The sequence below is a fragment of the Balaenoptera acutorostrata genome, chromosome 2 (genome assembly GCF_949987535.1).
Source record: "Balaenoptera acutorostrata chromosome 2, mBalAcu1.1, whole genome shotgun sequence".
Lineage (NCBI taxonomy): Eukaryota > Metazoa > Chordata > Mammalia > Artiodactyla > Balaenopteridae > Balaenoptera > Balaenoptera acutorostrata.
This window is the reverse complement of record NC_080065.1, coordinates 46,306,476-46,326,709: the sequence shown is the minus strand read 5'-3', so window position 1 is coordinate 46,326,709 and position 20,234 is coordinate 46,306,476. Positions and strand designations below refer to the sequence as shown.

Genomic DNA, 20,234 nt, shown 5'->3' with positions numbered 1-20,234 from the left:
AGGACACCATTAGCAAAATAACTTTTATCTGCCTTAAAGGCAATATTCATCACATTACCTGCCTTGCATTTGTCAGACCCTCAATAATAGAGGCAGAGTTCGAGAGCATAGGCTTTGGAAGAAGACCTCAGTTTGAATTCCAGATCTTCTGCCACTTGATAGACGTTTGGCCTTGGGTAACTCTTAAAATTCTCTAGGACTATTTCCTTATTTGTAAAATAGGGATAATATACACTTCTAGAATCACGGTAAAGACTTAATGAGGTATTTTATGTAAAATGCTTGGCACTCAGTTTTAACTATTTGCTAAATTTGGCTTCTTTCATTTGGGATTAACACATTACACTACATTGTTGGATTTTTCCTGGTTGTTTTGCTTAAAAAAAAAAAAAAAAGCCACCGGCTTCCTACGTAAGAAGAACTTAGGTATTGCCATATGCTTTTCAGGAGATTTACCTTAAGCTGACTTTTTATAACAAGCACACCAATTTTCCTTAGACTGTATGTTTATTTGGGGTGGCTGTCGGAGAAATTGTTAGGGATGGGGAGAGGGTGCTTAAAATCCTACCAAAGCCCCTCTTTTAGCCTAGAGACTAAACTGCCAACACGTAAAAAACAAAAAACAAACCTAAATGTCTAGACAAGGGAGAGAAAGTACCAAATCTAACAATTTTTTTTTTCAAACCAGCTTCCCTTGGTGTCCACAGGGTGCAAGCACGTGATGAGAGTACAGAGCACCAGCCAGAACAGCCTGAGATGACAGACAGATAATGGGAGGTCAGCCCTAGATGGAAATGTCACATCAGTCCTTTCTCAGGTGGCCTCCGGGGTGGTCAGGACTGCAGGAGATCGCGTCCCTCCTCTTAGATGCCTTAAGGGCAGACAGGCAACTGACTCTGGCGCAAAGGTCTGGCTGCAGATAAAACGCGATTAGCCCACCTGCGCCGCCCTTCCTTCCGAAGCCGTAGGGCTGGGCTCTGCGGCGGGAGGCGTGTTGGCTGTCGCAGAGCCCTCTGGGAGTTGTAGTCCGCGGCGGCGGGAGGTTTGACTGCGGCAGCCGGCTTAGCGCTCTCAGAACTCTATCCCCCGCTGGCCCCCGCGGCCTAGGCCGCTGCCTGTTCCTGTTCAGGGGACGAGAAGCCTTGCTGCAGCAAGTTGAGAAGTTTGGGGGAGGGGGGTCCTCCTTCCCGCCGAGCTCTCTGAGATTAAGGGCTTGGCCTGCTCAGGTAGAGCACGTACCGGGTCTTGCAAACTCATCTCCCGGCAGGGAGCGGAGGGAAAGGAGGGACGCGGCTGCTAAGGCTGAGCTTGCGACGGAGTCGGCTGTTACCCGGGGAAGTTCTTTAGGGAGACGCCTCGGAACAGTGGCTTCTTGCGGGAGCGGTGAGGCCAAAGCCGGGGCCCGCGGAGACCGGTCCGGAGAGGCGGCGCGCGTTCCTACAGGGCTCGGGTGAGAGCAAGTTAGGGCCTCCGTCGGAGGCTGAGAAAGAACTCGAGGGGCTTTGGGATTCGGTGTCTGCCGGACCTTCGGGAAAAGGCAGGGTTACCGTGGGTGAACACCCGAGTGAGAGGAGGAGGGAGGAGGAGAATTGGGGGAATTGCGGGAATGGGAGCGCCCTTCTCTATCCCGAGTAGGAGAGAGCTAGAGAGGGGAGGTGGGGAGGAAGCTCCTTTGGTGCCTTGAGCTAGGACCGCAGATGGGGTGAGGGCTGAGACAGGTAAGTCCTCGTCACGCTTTTCCCTGGCTCGATTGTGAGAGACAGTGCCCATAGTAGGTGGCTTGACATCTTCCTGTCTTGGAATAATAGAGCTGGAACGGGCCTTTGAGAGCAGCTAGTCAAGCGCATTCTCTCATTTTCCAGATGAGGAAACTTAAGTCCACCGAGTTGAAGAAACTGGCTCGCTCACCACCAGACAACCGGTTAATGGCCAGCTTGACTAAAACCTAATTTTCATGACTCTCAAGCCATACCGTAATCTATTGCTGAGATCAGTAGATTAGCAAACTCTAGAACCTGTTTCCCCTCCTTTTATCTTCTTACTGCTTGTCATATGCAGGGTAACAGGCAGCCCCTGAAGGGAAAGGCTTTACACTTTGCAGTAGGTCAAAGAAACCCTTGTTTTAACTTGAACAAAAATCTCCTTGCCTCACAAACAACTACAAACTTCATATTTAGAATAAAGGTTGGTAGCAAGCTAAGATGTCACCTATAGTTTCTTTGCCTCGAAGAAAATAAAGTTCACCTTTCCTTACCCACTGTATGCCCACTAGAGCTCTGAAAACATTTAGCCTTAGATTTCTTCTCTCAATCTTAAATGCTACATATCTCAGTTACATACATAAAAATAATGCTGTTTATTGTGATTTTTATAATACCCTAAATAGTTACAATAAAGGGTAAACAGCATAGGAGGATGGGTATACCTGAATTACAAATTAAAATAATGATTTATAGTATTTTTTTAAAAGATACGAGCATAAAAGTAAAAAACAAAAAAAATTGGCTGTATTCCCTGTGTTGTACAATATATCTTTCTAGCTTATTTATTTTATACATAATAGTTTATAACTCTTAATCCCCTACCCGTATCTTGCCCCTCCCTGCTTCCCTCTCTCCACTGGTAACCACTAGTTTGTTCTCTGTATCTGTAAGTCTGTTTCCTTTTTGTTATATTCACTAGTTTGTATTATTTTTTAGATTCCACATATAAGTGATATAATGCAGTATTTGTCTTTGTCTGACGTTTCACTTAGCATAATACCTTCCACATTCATCCATGTTGTTGCAAATGTCAAAATTTCATTCTTTTTTATGGCTGAGTAGTGTTCCATTATACATATACCACATCTTCTTTATCCATTCATCTGTTGATGGACACTTAGGTTACTTCCGTATCTTGGCAGTTGTAAATAATGCTGCAATGAACATTGGGGTACCTGTATCTTTTTGAATTAGTATTTTCATTTTTTCTCAGATATGTACCCAGGAGTGGAATTGCTGGGTCATATGGTAGTTCTATTTTTAGTTTTTTGAGAAATTGCCATACTGTTTTCCACAGTGGTTGCACCAATTTACATTCCCACCAACAGTGTATAAGGGTTCCCTTATATCTACATCCTCACCAAGACTTGATATTTCTTACTTTTTTGATGATAACCATTCTAATGGGTTTTAGGTGATATCTTATTGTGGTTTTGAATTTCCCTGATGATTACTGACGTTGGCCATCTGTTTGTCTTCTTTATAAAATGTCTATTCAGATCTTCTGCCCATTTTTAAATTGAGTTGTTTGTTTTTTTGTTGAGTTGTATGAGCTGTTTATATATTCTGGGTATTGACCCCTTATCAGTCATATCATTAGCAAATATTTTCTCCCATTCAGTAGGTTGTCTCTTTGTTTTTTGCCGGTGGTTTCCTTTGTGCTGCACAAAAGCTTTTACGTCTGATTAGGTCTTATTTTGCTTTTATTTCCTCTGCTTTAGCATACAGATCAAAAAAATATATATATGTTGCTGTGGTTTATGGCAGAGGGTGTTCTGCCTATGTTTTCCTCTAGGAGTTTTATGGTTTCCGGTCTTACATTTAGGTCTTTAATCCATTTTGAGTTTATTTCTGTATATGGTGTGAGAAAATGTTCTAATCTCATTCTTTTACATGTGGCTGTCCAGTTTTCCCAGCACCACTAATTGAAGAGACTGTCTTCTCCATTGTATATTCTTGCCTCCTTTGTCACAGATTAATTGACTGTAAGTGCATGGGTTTATTTCTGGGCTTTCTCATCCTGTTCCATTGATCTATTTGTCTGTTTTTGTGCCAGTACCATAGTGTTTTGAGTATTGTAGCTTTGTAGTATAGCCTGAAGTCAAGAAACATTGTTCCTCCAGCTCTGTTCTTCTTTCTCAAGATTATTTTGGCTATTCGGGGTCTTTTGTGTTTCCATACAAATTGTGAAATATTTTGTTCTAGTTCTGTGAAAAATGCCCTTGGTATTTTTATAGGGATTGCAATAATCTGTAGATTGCCTTGGGTAGTATGGTCATTTTAACAATATTAATTCCAATCATGAGCACAGTATACCTTTCCATCTGTTTATGTTGTCTTCAATTTTTTTCATCAGTGTCTTATAATTTTCCAAGTATAGGTGTTTTGCCTCCTGAGATAGGTTTATTCCTATGTATTTTATTCTTTTTGATGCAATGGTAAATGGGATTGTTTTCTTAATTTCCCTTTCTGGTAATTCATTTCTAGTGTATAGAAGTGCAACAGATTTCTCTATATTAATTTTGTATCCTGCAACTTTACTGAATTCATTGTTGAGCTCTAGTACTTTTCTGGTGGCATCGTAGGATTTTCTTTGTGTAGTGTCATGTCATCTGCAAAGTGTTAACCTTTTTACTTCCTTCCAATTTGGAATCCTTTTATTTCTTTTTCTTGCCTGATTGCTGTGGCTAGGACTTCCAATATTATGTTGAATAAAATTGGCAAGAGTGGGCATCCTTGAGTTGTTGCTGATCTTAGATATCCACCTTAATTTAAAATATAGTTTTCATTAATATTTTATATAGAATGTTTTTACTCCTTACATCCAGGGGATACTTTTTTCAAGTTATTTAGTGAAATTGACAGTTTTAGACTAAGGATATTTAATAGGACTGTCAATCCTAGTTTTGTAAATTAGTGGGTCAAAGTAATCTCAATTCTGCCTTTAGTTTTAATACTTAAGACCAAAGAAGTCAACTGAATTATTAATCAGTTTTATTACATTAAAAAAGGAACTGAAAAATCAAGCTTCTGTTTTTGCATATCAGCTAACTGTTAGGATGAAACTACTTAGCTTATTCACAGTTCCTTTTATCTTAGTGAGATTTTAGTAACAATTGCTATTGAACAGTGTACACTTTATATTCAAGATCATTTCTGATGCTCCACATTTGAATATATACGTTATATGGCTCTATGTTTCAAACAGTCAACTAAACTTTTTACCTTAAAAGAATAAATCTTGCACTGATCTATTACAAAGCTAATTTGGGAGTCATGACTAGCAAGTGGTGTAGATATGAGCTAAAAGTGAAATGAAGAACAGAAATTCATAATTGGTTATTAGCATCCTGCTAGGTTTTATTATTTAAGTGATTTAGGACAAGTTACCTGACTTCTTGACTTCATAAATTATATTTTTTAAGTTTGTTGAGGATAGGGACCATGAGTTTTTTTTTTCTTTCTATTTTTCTCAGTACCTCAGTACCTTGTAGAGGCTCATTGAGAACTTGTTGGATGAATATATTGTTCAGAGTTTACCATTACTCAGTATTTTAGTTGTCTCATCTTAAAATAGATCATCATTTTTATGTTCATACTCTTTATAAGATACAGAAATAAGGCCCTTCTTGATTGGAAATGGTAATACAGTAGATCTTGAACAACACAGGTTTGAACTGCTCAGGTCCACTTATATGTGGGTTTTTTTCAATATTATGTACTACAGTACTACACCATCCGTGATTGGTTGAATCTACAGATGCAGAATTGCAGATACTTGACTGTCAAGTTATACACCAATTTTCAACTGCAGAGGCACAGTTAACTCCCTCATTGTTGAAGGGTCAACTGTATTTGGTTTTGCCTTTTTTGAAAAGTTACTGTTAAAATTACTATTATTACTTTATAAGGTAATACTTTAACATTTTTATTTAACATTATTTATCTTCAGTAGAACTAAGTTAATGAGAGCTTTGGCTTAATTGTTGAACAGAAACACAGAAGAGCAGAATAGGGAAATGGAAAGGAAAGAAACAGAAAAGAAAACACATGCTGGGGAATAAAACATGTTACCAACATCTCTATCACATAATAGTGGCATGTTGGCAATATTTGCTTAGCTCTTTGTTACTAAGAAGAATTTTTCATTTAAAAAAAATAGGAAAAAACTCAAGAGGCTGCATATGTTTTTAAAAAAAGAAGTATTTTTATTTGGTTTTTGAAAGGAATAATAATACATTTGAACATTTATTTTCCCATTACAAAGTACTAAGTATAATATGCATCATGTCATTTAATTCTCAAACACCCCAGTGAAGAGGATGTTATTATTTCCATTTTGCAAATGGGAAAATAGTCTCGTGGAGGTTAAATGGTTAGTCTTAAATTACACAGGTAGTGAGTGGCAAATATAGGACTCTCCCTTAGAAACCCCATTTTCTTTCTACTTTGCCGTAAATGCTACAATTAGAAAAATAAGATCAGTGGACATTAAACTCCATTAAACAAATACAGCAATAATAAAACTATACTTGTTGAGTAGTTTGGGCTGTAACAAGAAAGAGAAGTAAAGGTGAAAGATAAAAGAGAGGAGGAAAGGCCAAAGAACAGGAAAAACAGCACAGCATAGTGGCAAAGAATACAGGCTCTGGACTTAAACTGTGTAGGCTTGAATTCGAACTCTGCCACTTACTAACTTTGTAATCAATTACTTACCTTCTCCTTGCTTTGTATCCTTTTCTATAAAGTGAAGGTAATAATAGTAACTTATAGGTTGAGAATAAAAGGTATAAAGCACTTGGTTTTGTGTTAAAACTTGTTTACTTCATTTTATGGAGTTCCCTTTTTTTTAATAATTGTGAAATACAACATCCTACAAAAAAGTGCATCGAACATGAATATGTTGAATAATTATAACCAAATGGCCATGTAACCACAATCAAGTTAAAGAAATAGAATACTGCCATTACCATATAAGGTCCCTTCCTATCTTTCCCTAACACAACCTCCTATTTTCCCCCTTAGGGCAGATTTCTCAGTCTCAGGACATTTTTGGCTAGGTAATTCTTTGTTGTAGGAAGCTAGCCTGTGCATTGTAGGATCTTTAGCAACATCCCTAGTCTCTACCCACTGGGTGCTAATAGCACTTCCCTCAGTTGTAACAACCAACTGGGTGAGGCCAAATTCCTTACTATACCACTCTACAACTCTCTACCTGCTTGTGTGGTGAGTAAACTGTAAGGGTACAAACAGAGAGCTCCACTGTAGAAATCTTGGTAACAAATGATGGTAGTCAGAGTCTGGATATATTTGAAGGAAAGCCAACAAGATTTCCTAATGGATTGAATGTAGACTGAGAAAAAGAAGTTATGAGAGATTCCAAGAATTTTAGCTTGAGCAACTAGAAGGATAGAAATACCATTAACTGAAATCAGGAAAACAATGCATGGGGTAGCTTTTCAGGAAAAAGTCAAAAGTTCAGTTTTAGACAGGTTCCACTTGTTTATTATATCCAAGTAAAGACGTTAAGTTGGATATATACATATACCAAATCATTATGTTGTGCATCTAAAATTAGTATAATGTTATATGTCAATTATATCTCAATTTTTAAAAAGATGTTAAGTCGGTAGTTGGATATGCAAGTCTGAAATTTAGGAGAGAAGTTTTGGCTAGAAATATAATGTGAAATTTGTCATTATCTAGATCAATAGAACTTTCTACAATAATGGAAATGTTTTATACCTACACTGTGCAATATGGTAGCCACTAGCCACATGTGGCTAGAGTGACTCAGGTACTGAATTTTTAAAAATTTAATTTTAGGGCTTCCCTGGTGGCGCAGTGGTTGAGAATCTGCCTGCTAATGCAGGGGACACGGGTTCGAGCCCTGGTCTGGGAAGATCCCACATGCCGCGGAGCGGCTGGGCCCGTGAGCCACAATTGCTGAGCCTGCGCGTCTGGAGCCTGTGCCCCGCGATGGGAGGGGCCGCGATAGAGAAAGGCCCGCGCACCGCGATGAAGAGCGGTCCCCGCACCGCGATGAAGAGTGGCCCCCGCTTGCCGCAACTGGAGAAAGCCCTCGCACGAATCGAAGACCCAACACAGCCAAAAATAAATAAATAAATAAATAAATAAATAAGAAAATCCTTTAAAAAAAAAAAAAAATTTAATTTTAATTAATATAAATTTAAGTAATCACTTGTGACTAGTGGCTACTGAATTGTATAACACAAGTGACGATATTAAAACCATGAGATTGGATAACATTACCTTAAAATTGAAGTAAATAGAGAAGAGTACAAAGACTGACCCTTGAGACTACAATTTTTTTTTAAAATAAATATATTTATTTTTGGCTGCGTTGGGCCTCCACTGCTGCACGCGGGCCCTCTCTAGTTGTGGCGAGCAGGGGCCACCCCTCGCTGCAGTGCACGGGCTTCTCATTGCAGTGGCCTCTCCCGCTGCAGAGCATGGGCTGTAGGCATGCAGGCTTCAGCAGTTGTGGCACACGGGCTCAGCAGTTGTGGCTCGCAGGCTCCAGAGCGCAGTCCCAGCAGTTGTGGCGCACGGGCTCAGCCGCTCCATGGAATGTGGGATCCTCCCAGGCCAGGGATCGAACCCATGTCCCCTGCATTGGCAGGCGGATTCCTTAACCATTGTGCCACCAGAAAAGCCCGAGACTCTAAATTTTAAGAAGCCTGGAGACAAGGAGCAAACAGTGAGCAAAGGAGACAGAAAAGGAGGAGGGACCAGAGAGATATAGAAAAACCTGAAGCCCTGTTGAATCAGTTTATTAAGGAAGAGAGTGATTCCTTGTGGCAAATATTTCTGATAGGGCAAACAAGTTAAAGACTGAGAAATTGAGTTTACTAATATGGAGGGTGTTGGTGATCTAATAAGAGCAGGTTTTGTGTAGTGATGGGGAAGATAACCTGATTAGCATGGGTTTAAGAAAGAATGGGAGGATCTTATCTATTTTATGCTTTCTATTTGTCCTACCTCTTTTACATTTTTTTCTCCTTTCTTACCTTTCTTTAGGTCATTTATTTTTTAACATTCTCCTTTCTCCCTCTCCTAGGTTATAAGTTATATATTGTTTTCTATTATGTGAGTAGTTACCTTTAAAATTACACCATACATCACATCAAAGTGTAATGTTGATCTGGACAATACAAGGGCTTTAGTACACTTTAATTCCAAGAACTTCACTTGATCTTTTCCCCCTTTGGTCTGGAATTTTAATTTTTTTTTCCAACTCTGTAACATATTGTTTATTGATTCTGCTTGAATTCATTAAACTTCTTGAATCTGTAGATCGTTATTTTTTATGAATTCTCGAAAATCCTAAGCCATTATCTCTTCAGTATTACCTCTGCTATCTCCTCTCTTTCCGGTTCACCAATTACATGCATGTTAGACCTTCTTATTCTATCTCTTGTCTTCTAACCTCTCTTCCACATTTTCTGCCTTTTTTTTTTCTCTCTCTTTGCCGTGTTCTGGATAACTTCTTCTGATTTATCTTCTAGTACATTAATTTTCTCTTCAATTTCTTTAATAAAGGTTGCTAATTTTATTTATTCAGTATTATTTATAGATTTATTTGTTATTAAGGTACCATTGGCTTATAAAATTGTTCATTATATTTCTACTTCTGTATACCCTACAGTGTGCTCACCACCAAAAATTTACTTTCCATCCATCACCATACAGTTGATCCCCTTTACCCTTCTCTCTGCCCCTTTCCCTCTGATAACCACTACTCAGTATTCTTGGTATCCATGTGTTTGTTTTTGTTTAGTTTGTTCATTTATTTATTTAATTTGTTTTGTTTTTTATATTCCACATATAAGTGAAATCACACAGTATTTATTTCTCTGACTTATTTCACTTAACATAATATCCTCAAGGTTCATCCATGTTGTCATAAATGGCAAGGTTTCATCTTTTTATGGCTGAGTAGTGTTTCATTGTATGTATATGCCACACCTTCTTTATCCATTCATTCATTGTTGGGCACTTAGGTTGTTTCTGTACTTTGGAAATATTTCTTGCACTATTGAAAATAGTGCCGCGATGAACGTAAGAGTGCATATATCTTTTTGAATTAGTGTTTCTTTGTATAAACACCAAGAAGTGGGATAGCTGGATCATATGGTACTTCCATTCTTAATTTCTTGAGGAATCTCCATACTGTTTTCCATAGTGGCTGCACCAGTTTACATTCCCACCTACAGTGTGTAAGTGTTCCTTTATATCTACATCCTCACCAACATGTGTTATTTCTTGCCTTTTTGATAATAACCATTCTAATGGGTGTGAGGTGATATATTATTGTGGTTTTGATCCCTAATAATCCCTAATAATTGATGATGCTGAACATCTTTTCATGTGCCTGTTGGCCACCCGTATGTCTTCTTTGGAAAATGTCTATTTATCTTCTCTGCCCATTTTAAAAATTGGGTTGTTTGGTTTTTTTGTTGTTGAGTTGTAAGAGTTCTTTATATATTTTGGATATTAACTCCTTATTGGATATATGGTTTGCAAATATCTTCTCCAGCTTGGTAGGTTGTCTTTTCATTTTGTTATTGGTTTCTTTTGCTGTGCAGAAGCTTTTTAGTTTGATGTAGTCCCATTTGTTTCCCTTGCCTAAGGGGACATATCTAGTAAGATATTGCTAAGACTGATGTCAAAGAGCCTACTGCCTGTGTTTTCTTCTAGAATTTTTATGGTTTCAGGTCTTACATTCAAGTCTAATCAGTTTTGACTTGATTTTTGTGTGTGGTGTGAAATAGTGGCATAGTTTCATTTTTTTTTTAATGGTTGTCCAGTTTCCCAACACCATTTATTGAAGAGACTATCCTTTCTCCATCGTATATTCTTTGCTTCTTTGTCATATATTGTCCATATAAGTGTGGGTTTATTTCCAGGCTCTCAATTCTGTTCCATTGATCTATATCTTTTTCTGCCAAAACCATCTGTTTTGATTACTGTAACTTTGTAATATAGTTTGAAATCAGGGAGTGTGATAGCTCCAGCTTTGTTCTTTTTTCTTAGGTTCGCTTTGGCTATTGGGAGTCTTGTGGTTCTATATATTTTTTAGATTTTTTTTTTTGCTATTATATTTCTGTGAAAATTGTGCTTGGGATTTTGATAGGGATGGCATTGAATCTGTAGATTTCTTTAGGTATTATGAACATTTTAATAATGTTAATTCTTTGAATTTATGAGCACAGAATATCTTTCCAGTTACTTGTGTCTTTAATTTCTTTTAATGATGTCTTATAGTTTTTATTGTTCAGGTCTTTCAACTTCTTCATTAAATTTATTTCTAGGTATTTTATTCTTTCTGTTGCAATTGTAAAGGCAATTATTTTCTTTTTTTTTTTTAATAAATAAATTTATTTATTTTTGGCTGAGTTGGATCTTTGTTGCTCCACACGGGCTTTCTCTAGTTGCGGCGAGCGGGGGCTACTCTTTGTTGTGGTGCGCAGACTTCTCATTGTGGTGGCTTCTCTTGTTGTGGAGCATGGGCTCTAGGTGCTTGGGCTTCAGTAGTTGTGGCTTGTTGGCTCTAGAGCACAGGCTCAGTAGTTGTGGTGCACAGGCTTAGTTGCTCCGCGGCATGTGGGATCTTCCCGGACCAGGGCTCAAACCTGTGTCTGCTGCATTGGCAGGTGGATCCTTAACTACTGTGCCACCAGGGAAGCCCCCAGTTATTTTCTTAATTTCTCTTTCTGATAGTTCATTGTTAGTGTATGGAATCACAACAGACTTAATTTTGTATCTGCAGCTTTACCAAATTTATTGATGAGTTCTAGTAGTTTTTTGGTGGTGTCCTTAGGATTTTCTATGCGTAGTATCATATCATCTGCAGACTATTAAATTTTACTTCTTCCTTTCCAATTTGGATTCCTTTTATTTCTTTATTTTATTTCTTTTATTCCTTTTATTTCTTTTTCTTGCCTAATTGCTCTGTCTAGGGCTTTTTTTTTTTTTTTAGAGGAGGGGGAAAGCACAAAGGCCGCAACCAACCAGGCCCCCTGGCCCACTCCCCATGCCAGGGGTGGCAGAGGACCCGGGTACAGACGTGTTCAGCAGCACACACATGCTGCTCCTGCCCTCCAGCCCAAAGTTCCCCCCAGGAAAGGGATCCGTGGGACCGCCCTCCAATGCCCCCACCATCCGCACTTGCCTTTCCCCTTTCCCCATCCCAGCCTGTGCGCTGGGCCCATGGCAGGGTGTGGAAGAGACGTGGTGCACCAAGGCAGGAAGTGCTACAAGGGGCGCCCCCGCCTTCCCTCTTGCCACTTCCTCTGGCGGAATGTTGCCTTTCGACCTGAGACCCCTGGCCTAGGTGGAACAGGCGCCTCCCCCGACCGACCGATGCAGGCCAGTTCGGGGACATGCTTGCAAGACCCACCACTGTTCCCATCATGTGGACAGGGGCGGTGAGGATGGACTGAGGATGCTGCCTGCAGGGGTGGGGGGAGCATCCAGAGAGGTAGGAAGAAGGAGATGGATGGATGCCGTCTTTTAATACTATGTTGAATAAGAGTGGTGAGAGGGGGCATTCTTGTCTTGTTCCTGATTTAGGAGGATAGCTTTCAGTTTTTCACCATGGAGTATGTGTAGCTGCTGGGTTTGTCACATATGACCTTTACTATGTTGAGGTACATTCTTTCTATACCCACTTTATTGAGAGTTTTTATCATAAATGGGTGTTGAATCTTGTCAGATACTTTTTCTGCATCCATTGATAAGGTCATATGGTTTTTGTTCTTTATTTTGTTAATGTGGTATATCACATTGATTGATTTGCAGATAATGAACCATCCTTGCATGCCTGGAATAAATTCCACCTGATCATGGCATATAATCTTTTTACTGTATTGTTGTATTTGGTTTGTTAATATTTTGTTGAGAATTTTTGCATCTATGATCATCAGAGATATTGGGCTATAATTTTTCTTTTTTTATGTTGTCTCTGTCTGATTTTGGTGTCAGGGTGATGTTAGCCTCATAAAATGAGTTGGGAAGCATTTCCTCCTCTTCGGTATTTTGGAAGAGTTTGAGAAGGATAGGTATTAAATCTTCTTTGAATGTTTGATGGAATTCACCTGTGAAGCTGTCTGGTCCCAGACTATTGTTTTTTTGTTTTTTTTTTTTAAACTTTTTTTTGGGGGGGTGGTATTTATTTATTTATTTATTTATTTATTTATTTATTTATGGCTGTGTTGGGTCTTCGTTTCTGTGCGAGGGCTTTCTCTAGTTGTGGCAAGTGAGGGCCACTCTTCATCGCAGTGTGCGGGCCTCTCATTATCGCGGCCTCTCCTGTTTCGGAGCACAGGCTCCAGACGCGCAGGCTCAGTAATTGTGGCTCACGGGCCTAGTTGCTCCGCGACATGTGGGATCTTCCCAGACCAGGGTTCGAACCCATGTCCCCTGCATTGGCAGGCAGATTCTCAACCACTGCGCCACCAGGGAAGCCCCAGACTATTGTTTCTTGGAAGCTTTTTTGAGTACTGTTTCAATCTCTGTACTAGTGATTGGTTTATTCAGATTTTCTATTTCCTTGTGATTCAGTCTTGGAAGATCGTATGATTCTGAGAATTGGTCCCCTTCTTCTAGGTTGTCCAATTTGTTGGTGTATGACTGTTCATAGTCTCTTATAATCCTTTTTGTTTCTATGGTATCTGTTGTTATTTCTCCTCTTTCATTTGTAGTTTTATTTATCAGCATTTTTTCCTTACTATGTCCAGCTAAAGGTTTGTTTATTTTATCTTTTCAAAGAACCAGCTCTTAGTTTCATTGATCTTTTTTATTGCCTTTTTAGTCTATTTCACTTATTTCCACTCTGATCAATATTATTTCCTTCCTTCTACTGACTTTGGGTTTTGTTTGTTCTCTTTTTTCTAGTTTTTTTAGGTGAAAGATAAAGTATTTATTTCAGATTTTTCTTGTTTCTTAAGGTAGTTCTATACTGCTGTAAACTTCCCTCTTAGTTCCACTTTTGTTGCATCCCAAAGATGTTGGTTTGATGTATTTTCATTTTCATTTATTTTCAGGTAATTTTTGATTTCTCCTTTGACTTCTTCTTTGACCCAATAGTTGTTCTATAGCATGTTGTTTAGTCTCCATATATTTTCCAGCTTTCTCTTTGTAGTTGATTTCTAGTTTCATACCATGGTGACTGGAAAATATGCTTGATATAATTTCAATCTTCTTAAATTTATTGAGACTTATTTTGTGCCCCAACATATGGTCTATCATTTGAGAAATTTTCGTGTGCACTTGAGAAGAATGTGTATTCTGCATTTGGATGGAATGTTCTGTACAAATCTATCAAATCCACCTGGTTTAACATTTCATATAAGGCCCTGTTTCTCAGTTGACTTCCTGTCTGAATGATCTATCCTTTGATGTAAGTGAGGTGTTAAAAGTCCCCTACTATTATTGTGTTGCTCTCAATTTCTCCCTTTAGGTCTGTTAATAATTGTTTTATATGTTTTGGTGTTCCTATGTTAGGTGCATGTATATTAGTAACTGTGATTTTTTTTTAATTTAATTTTTTATTGAAGTATAGCACAGGGAACTATACTCAATATTTTGTAATAACCTATAAGGGAACAGAATCTGAAAAAGAATATATGTTTGTGTGTGTGTGTAAACACACACAGACACACACACACACACACACACACACACACACATATGTATAACTGAATCACTTTGCTGTAATATCTTCTTGATGAATTATCCCATCCAGCCACTTTGTGTTTTTGAATTGGTGAATTCAGTCCATTTACAGTTAGGTGATTATTGATAGATGAAGACAGTATCGCCATTTTATCTTTTGTTTTCTGGTTACTCTACATCTCCATTATTTCTTTTTTCTTCTGTTTCCATCTACCATTTTGGTTTGGTGTTTTTCTATGATGTTTTTCTCAGTTTCCTCTTTTTTTATGTGTCATGTCTTTGCTCTGGATTTGTGTTCTGTGGTTTCCATTGGGTTTGTATAAAATTGTCATACATAAAATAGTCCTTTTTCTGCTGATAGCATCTTTTTTAAAAATTTCATTTATTTATCTATTTATTTATTTTTGGCTGCATTGGGTCTTTGTTGCTGGGCGCAGCCTTTCTCTAGTTGCAGCAAGCGGGGGCTACTCTTCGTTGCGGTGCACGGGCTTCTCATTGTGGTGGCTTCTCTTGTTGTGGAGCATGGGCTCTAGGCACATGGGCTTCAGTAGTTGTGGCTCACGGGCTCTAGAGCGCAGGCTCAGTAGTTGTGGCACATGGGCTTAGTTGCTCTGAGGCATGTGGGATCTTCCCAGACCAGGGATTGAACCCATGTCCCCTGCATTGGCAGGCGGATTCTTAACCAATGCGCCACCAGGGAAGTCCCTGCTGATAGCATCTTAGCTGCATTTACCTATATGGATTCTGTCCTTTTCCTCTTCCCCTTTTGTGTTTTTGTTGTCTCAAACTATCCCTTTTTATATTGTGAGTTTGTTACCAAATTGAAATTTTTTTCTACTCCCGCCCTTTAACCTTTACACTATAATAAAGTGTTTACAAACCTATTCTAATAAAGAGTTGCAATTTTCTGATTTCGTCTATTTATCACCTTACTCAAAATTCTGTGTACTTTTGCCTTTTAGTGTCTGGTAGAAGAGCTCCTTTCAACATTTCTTATAAGGCAGGTCTAGTGTTGATGAACTCCCTCAGCTTTTGTTTGTCTGGGGAAGTCTTTATTTCTCCTTCATATCTGAATGATAACTTTGCTGGATAGGGTATTCTTGGGTGAAAGTTTTTATCTTTCATGGTATTTTGAGAATATCATCCCACTCCCTCCTGGCCTGTAGAGTTTCTGGTGAGAAATCTGCTGATAGTAAAATGGGGGTTCCTTTGTAGGTTATCATCCTTTTTCCCCTGGCTGCCCTTAAAATTTTTTCTTTGTCACTGACTTTTGATGATTTTCATATAATGTGTCTTGGAGAAGGTCTTTTTGCATTGAGGCAATTAGGTATTCTCTTAGCTTCATGGATTTGTATATCCAATTCCTTCCCCAGGTTTGGGAAGTTCTCAGCTATTATTTCTTTAAATAAACTCTGTTCCCTTCTCTTCTGGGATACCCACTAACCCTAATGTTGCCCTTCCTAAAAGAATCAGATAGCTGTTGTAGAATTTACTCATTTTAAAAAAAAATCTTATTTCTCTTTCCTCTTGTATCATTTCTAGATTTCTGTCTTCAAGCTTGCAAATTCTCTCTTCCATTTGGTCTGCTCTATTTCCAGTGCTTTCTAATTCATTCTTCATCTCATTTATTGAATTCTTCAGCTCTAGAATTTCCGTTTAGGTCTTTTTTAGTTTCAATCTCTTTGTTAAAGTATTGCTTCTGTTCATTAATTTTATTCCTGAGCTCATTGAAACTGCCTTTCTACAAGAAAACTTGTAGCTTGTCGAGTGTCTTCATAACAGCTATTTTGAATTCTATATCAATTAGATCACAATATTTCATGACTTTATGATTGGTTTCTGGAGAACTGTCATTTTCTTTTTTTTTTTCACACACACACACTGTATTTTATTTTTACAAGAGATAAAATAGACTGACACCAAGCATTGTACATGGATGACCACAACAAAAGCAACAATGATTGCAATTACCAAACATGAAACACACTCATACTATGTCACAATATTGACATTCAGTCCAGTAATCCTCCACTGTAACAGCTCCTTTACTTTGCAGTGAAAATTGATTTGTATATTCTTTGCCTCTGAGTCCTTGTGGGATTTTTTCTTTTTATAATTCAGACAGAAAGTCACAAAATGTCATTTTCTTTTTGTAGTGCACTGTTACTGTGGTTCATGGTGCCTGATGAGCTGTTTCTCCGCAGCCACATTTTATTTTTTTTTACATTTTTGCTTGATTATAACGGGTTAAACAGATTAGAAATTGAGGCCTTTCTTTTGCTTTCCAGTAGATGGTGCTATAGCACAATCTTTTGGTTTTTCTCACCTGAGCCAACTCTGGTTATATTTGAGCCCTTACTCTCCATCCTCCATCACCTCTGTTAGTGGCATTACTCTGGGCCCTCATTATTGCTTCTTGTGCCTCCAGGGTTGTTGGTGCCTTGCTTCTGCTACTGTCACTGGCATCACCAGCCAGGATGGTGGACTCTTCCTTCGCATCCAGGATCTCCTGAGTCGCAGACTCTGACACTGCAGGGGGAGGGAGATGAAAGGGAAGAAGAGCCAGGATTGCATGGGCACCTTTGCTGTTTTCAGTGTTGTAAGGTTCTCCGTCTCTCCCTCTGTGGCCATGAGGGCTATTGAGGCAGGAGTCATGTGCCCCGCCTCCCCTGCTGCTACCCGGTACTCTGGGGCTGCAGTCTCAGCTGCTGCAGCCAGAGGGGTAGGATTACAGGCACTGCCTTTGCTCTTCCCTTGGTTTCTCCCTCCCTCAGTTCCCCCTCCTCTGTGTGTTCCAGTCCACTCACTCGTAGATGTACAGATGTGTGGGATTCTCCAGCATCCTAGTATGTTGGGCAGAGGCACCTTTGTTGCGTTGTGGATGTTTTACTGGTTTACTGGTTGAAGGAGAAAGATAAAGGTAGCTTCTTATTCTACCATGTTGCCAACGCCCTCTCTTCAACTTTAAAATGCATCCACTGCATTTTAAATTTTGGCTATTACATTTTGTGTTATTATTTTTTTTCTTTTTTATTATTTATTTAGGCCTAAACATTCATTATGGTCCTTTTCAAACATGCTGTTACTTTTTGAAAATGTCCACTTTTTCCTTTATTTGTTTAAACATAGGAAGCATAATTATTTTATAATCTTATTCTGATATCCCTGTAGTTGAAGCCTTCGTGGATCTGTTTCTGTTGTTTCTTCTGGTTCTCACTAATAGTACTTTGTTTCTTTTTTTTTTTTTTTTTACATTTTTATTTTTATTTATTTATGGCTGTGTTGGGTCCTCGTTTCTGTGCGAGGGCTTTCTCTAGTTGTGGCAAGCGGGGACCACTCTTCATCGCGGTGCACGGGCCTCACTATCGCGGCCTCTCTTGTTGCGGAGCACAGGCTCCAGATGCGCAGGCTCAGTAATTGTGGCTCACGGGCCCAGCTGCTCCACGGCACGTGGGATCCTCCCAGACCAGGGCTCGAACCCGTGTCCCCTGCATTGGCAGGCAGACTCTCAACCACTGCGCCACCAGGGAAGCCCAGTACTTTGTTTCTTTTTATGCTAGGTTATTTTGGGCTATGTACTGTTCATTGTTCTTGAAAGATTGTTAGCAAGTCTTTTTTGAGGCCTAGGATCAATCTTTTCTGTATCCTCATAGAAAAGATTTACATTTGCTTCGGCCAGTTACCTATAAGCTCTACCAAGCAAGTAACCTGAAAGTATATTCACAGCTTTAAGTGTTCTTTGATCACCTTGCAAATCCACATGAGGTGCAGTTTGTGGTATATAATATTTCCCTCAAGCGCATGCGCACACACACACACACACATACACATACAGGCTGTACTCAGTGTCAAAGAAAACTTGTTTGTTATTCCTTTGTGAGGCAGTGAGGCACTTTTACTTCTTGTTAACTCCTAATCTGATGGTAAAGTTCTTTGTAGTCCCAGCTGTATGGGAAGTAGGGAGAGGAGATGATTTCTTACTACAATCGTTCCTTACTTTGGGTGAATCTTGGGTTTTGTCTTCTATTTTCTTAATACTTCACAAGGTCTTGAAAACCTCAGCCCAGTTTCTCCTGGCACAGAAAATACCCTCAGATCAGAAGCAACTTCTTTGAGCTACTTACTTTCTAGGTTCCTTAAATTCACCTACAAATGGCCTGCTTTTCCTTACTAAAAGGTGCTTTTCAAAAACTTTTAAAAAATATTGTATCTAACCTGCTGTATAAAAAACTAAATAAAATTAAATTTAAAAAAAATAACAACAACAACAAAAAGATTGTAAAGGGCTTCAAGAGGTCATATTGTCCATCACCCTACCTCAGCTGTGCTGTACATACTGTAACAGTATTAGAAATTTAAGATGACCTCCTTTATACCTGACCAACGTCTTAATTTTTTTTTAACACACTGACTCCTATTTTCAATTGATGTTTAATTTGTATTATATTCACTACTTTTTAATTTTTCTCTCTTATTGGTTTAGGAAACTTTTAAAAAATCTTCACAAACACAGCTATTTTATTATGTTAAAAGTTTTAATGTTTTGATTTCCAACTGTCATCAGCAAAGTTTTAATATATTTCACAGACCAAAAAAATAAATAAATAAAATGAAGCTATGAGCTCTCCGATTAAAATATATATATATATTTTATCCAGTATTTTTAGTTGTTTTCTGCAGGAAAATGAGTCCAAGTAGCCTAATCTATTTTATTACTGGAAATGGATTGCCCTGCTTCTTTTTTACTAAGCTGAAAAATAAGCAGTAACTCCATTTCAACTTAACAAGTTTCTGATAATATAAATATTTTAGGCATGTAGCTCATTAAGATATCTTCAGCAAATTCCTGTGTTTTTTCAATTTCTTATGCATGCAAATGTATTACCTATTAATAGTAAAATATTGTTTAAATTAAACTTTAAATTATATATCTTTTCTGATTTATTATAGGACTGACTTCTTCAGTGCTTAGAGTCTGAGAAAAATGGCAAATATGGATAGTGATTCTAGCCATCTTCTCATCCCTGAGGTAGATAATGAAATAAATCCTGGACCTATGAATATCCAGTTTGATTCATCAGATATAAGATCCAAAAGGTAAGTGTTTAAAATAAAATATTTATTTTATAATTAAGATTTTTAATTATTAATATAGAACTAATTATAACCAAATATATATAACTTTGATTATAAAATATCCAGTTTCTTACAGAATCTGTATGTTTGTATGTGGTAGAGAATAAATATAAATACTCTTTTCTCACTTATATCTGACTTTTTAGACTAAACTCCACTTGTCTGTCAGGGGTGGTTGGGGTAAGTTTTATGAAGTAAGATGCATATAACTCATTTAACAAATATATATTGATTATCTGATTTGTGCAAGGTAACATGCGAGGTGCTGGGGATAGAACAGTAAAAGTAATACGTAATCCTTACCTTCATTGAGCTTAAATTCCAGCAGATAGTTTAAGATAATTAGAGTTTAAAATTTATTTCATTGCATACCTGGAAAACCCAAAAGAATCCACTGAAAAATTATTATAAATAGTAAGACAATTCAGTAACGTGGTTGTTTACAAAACAGGCAAAAATAAATAGCATTCTGATGAGAAAATATAATGGAGAAAAAGACAAAATACATAGGAATAGCCTTAAGGATGTGCAAAATCTATATGAGAGAAACTTTAAAATACTACTGAGAGACCTAAAATAATATGTAGAGTATTTCTTCAAATCTGAGATGCTGATTATAAATTGTGCTGCTTTTTT

The 20,234-nt window shown here is 38.1% G+C and overlaps 1 protein-coding gene across 5 annotated transcripts in view; it reads left to right on the top strand.

The window, feature by feature from the left end:
• Positions 1-1,077: 1,077 nt before the first annotated feature.
• The window catches only part of SLC38A9 (solute carrier family 38 member 9), a 104,849-nt gene continuing 85,692 nt past the window's right edge, over positions 1,078-20,234 (top strand). The window contains exons 1-2 of one of the 5 annotated variants that reach the window (XR_009007147.1): positions 1,078-1,450; positions 19,413-19,559. Coding sequence is in view for 1 of the 5 variants with exons in the window: in XM_007195597.3 (XP_007195659.3) it covers positions 19,447-19,559 (113 nt within the window). In the remaining 4 variants the exon portion in view is untranslated. Of the gene's footprint in view, positions 1,451-19,412; positions 19,560-20,234 lie in introns of those variants that run through there. The other 4 variants (XR_003621799.2, XM_007195597.3, XM_057540683.1 and 1 more) reach the window with 4 other exon arrangements.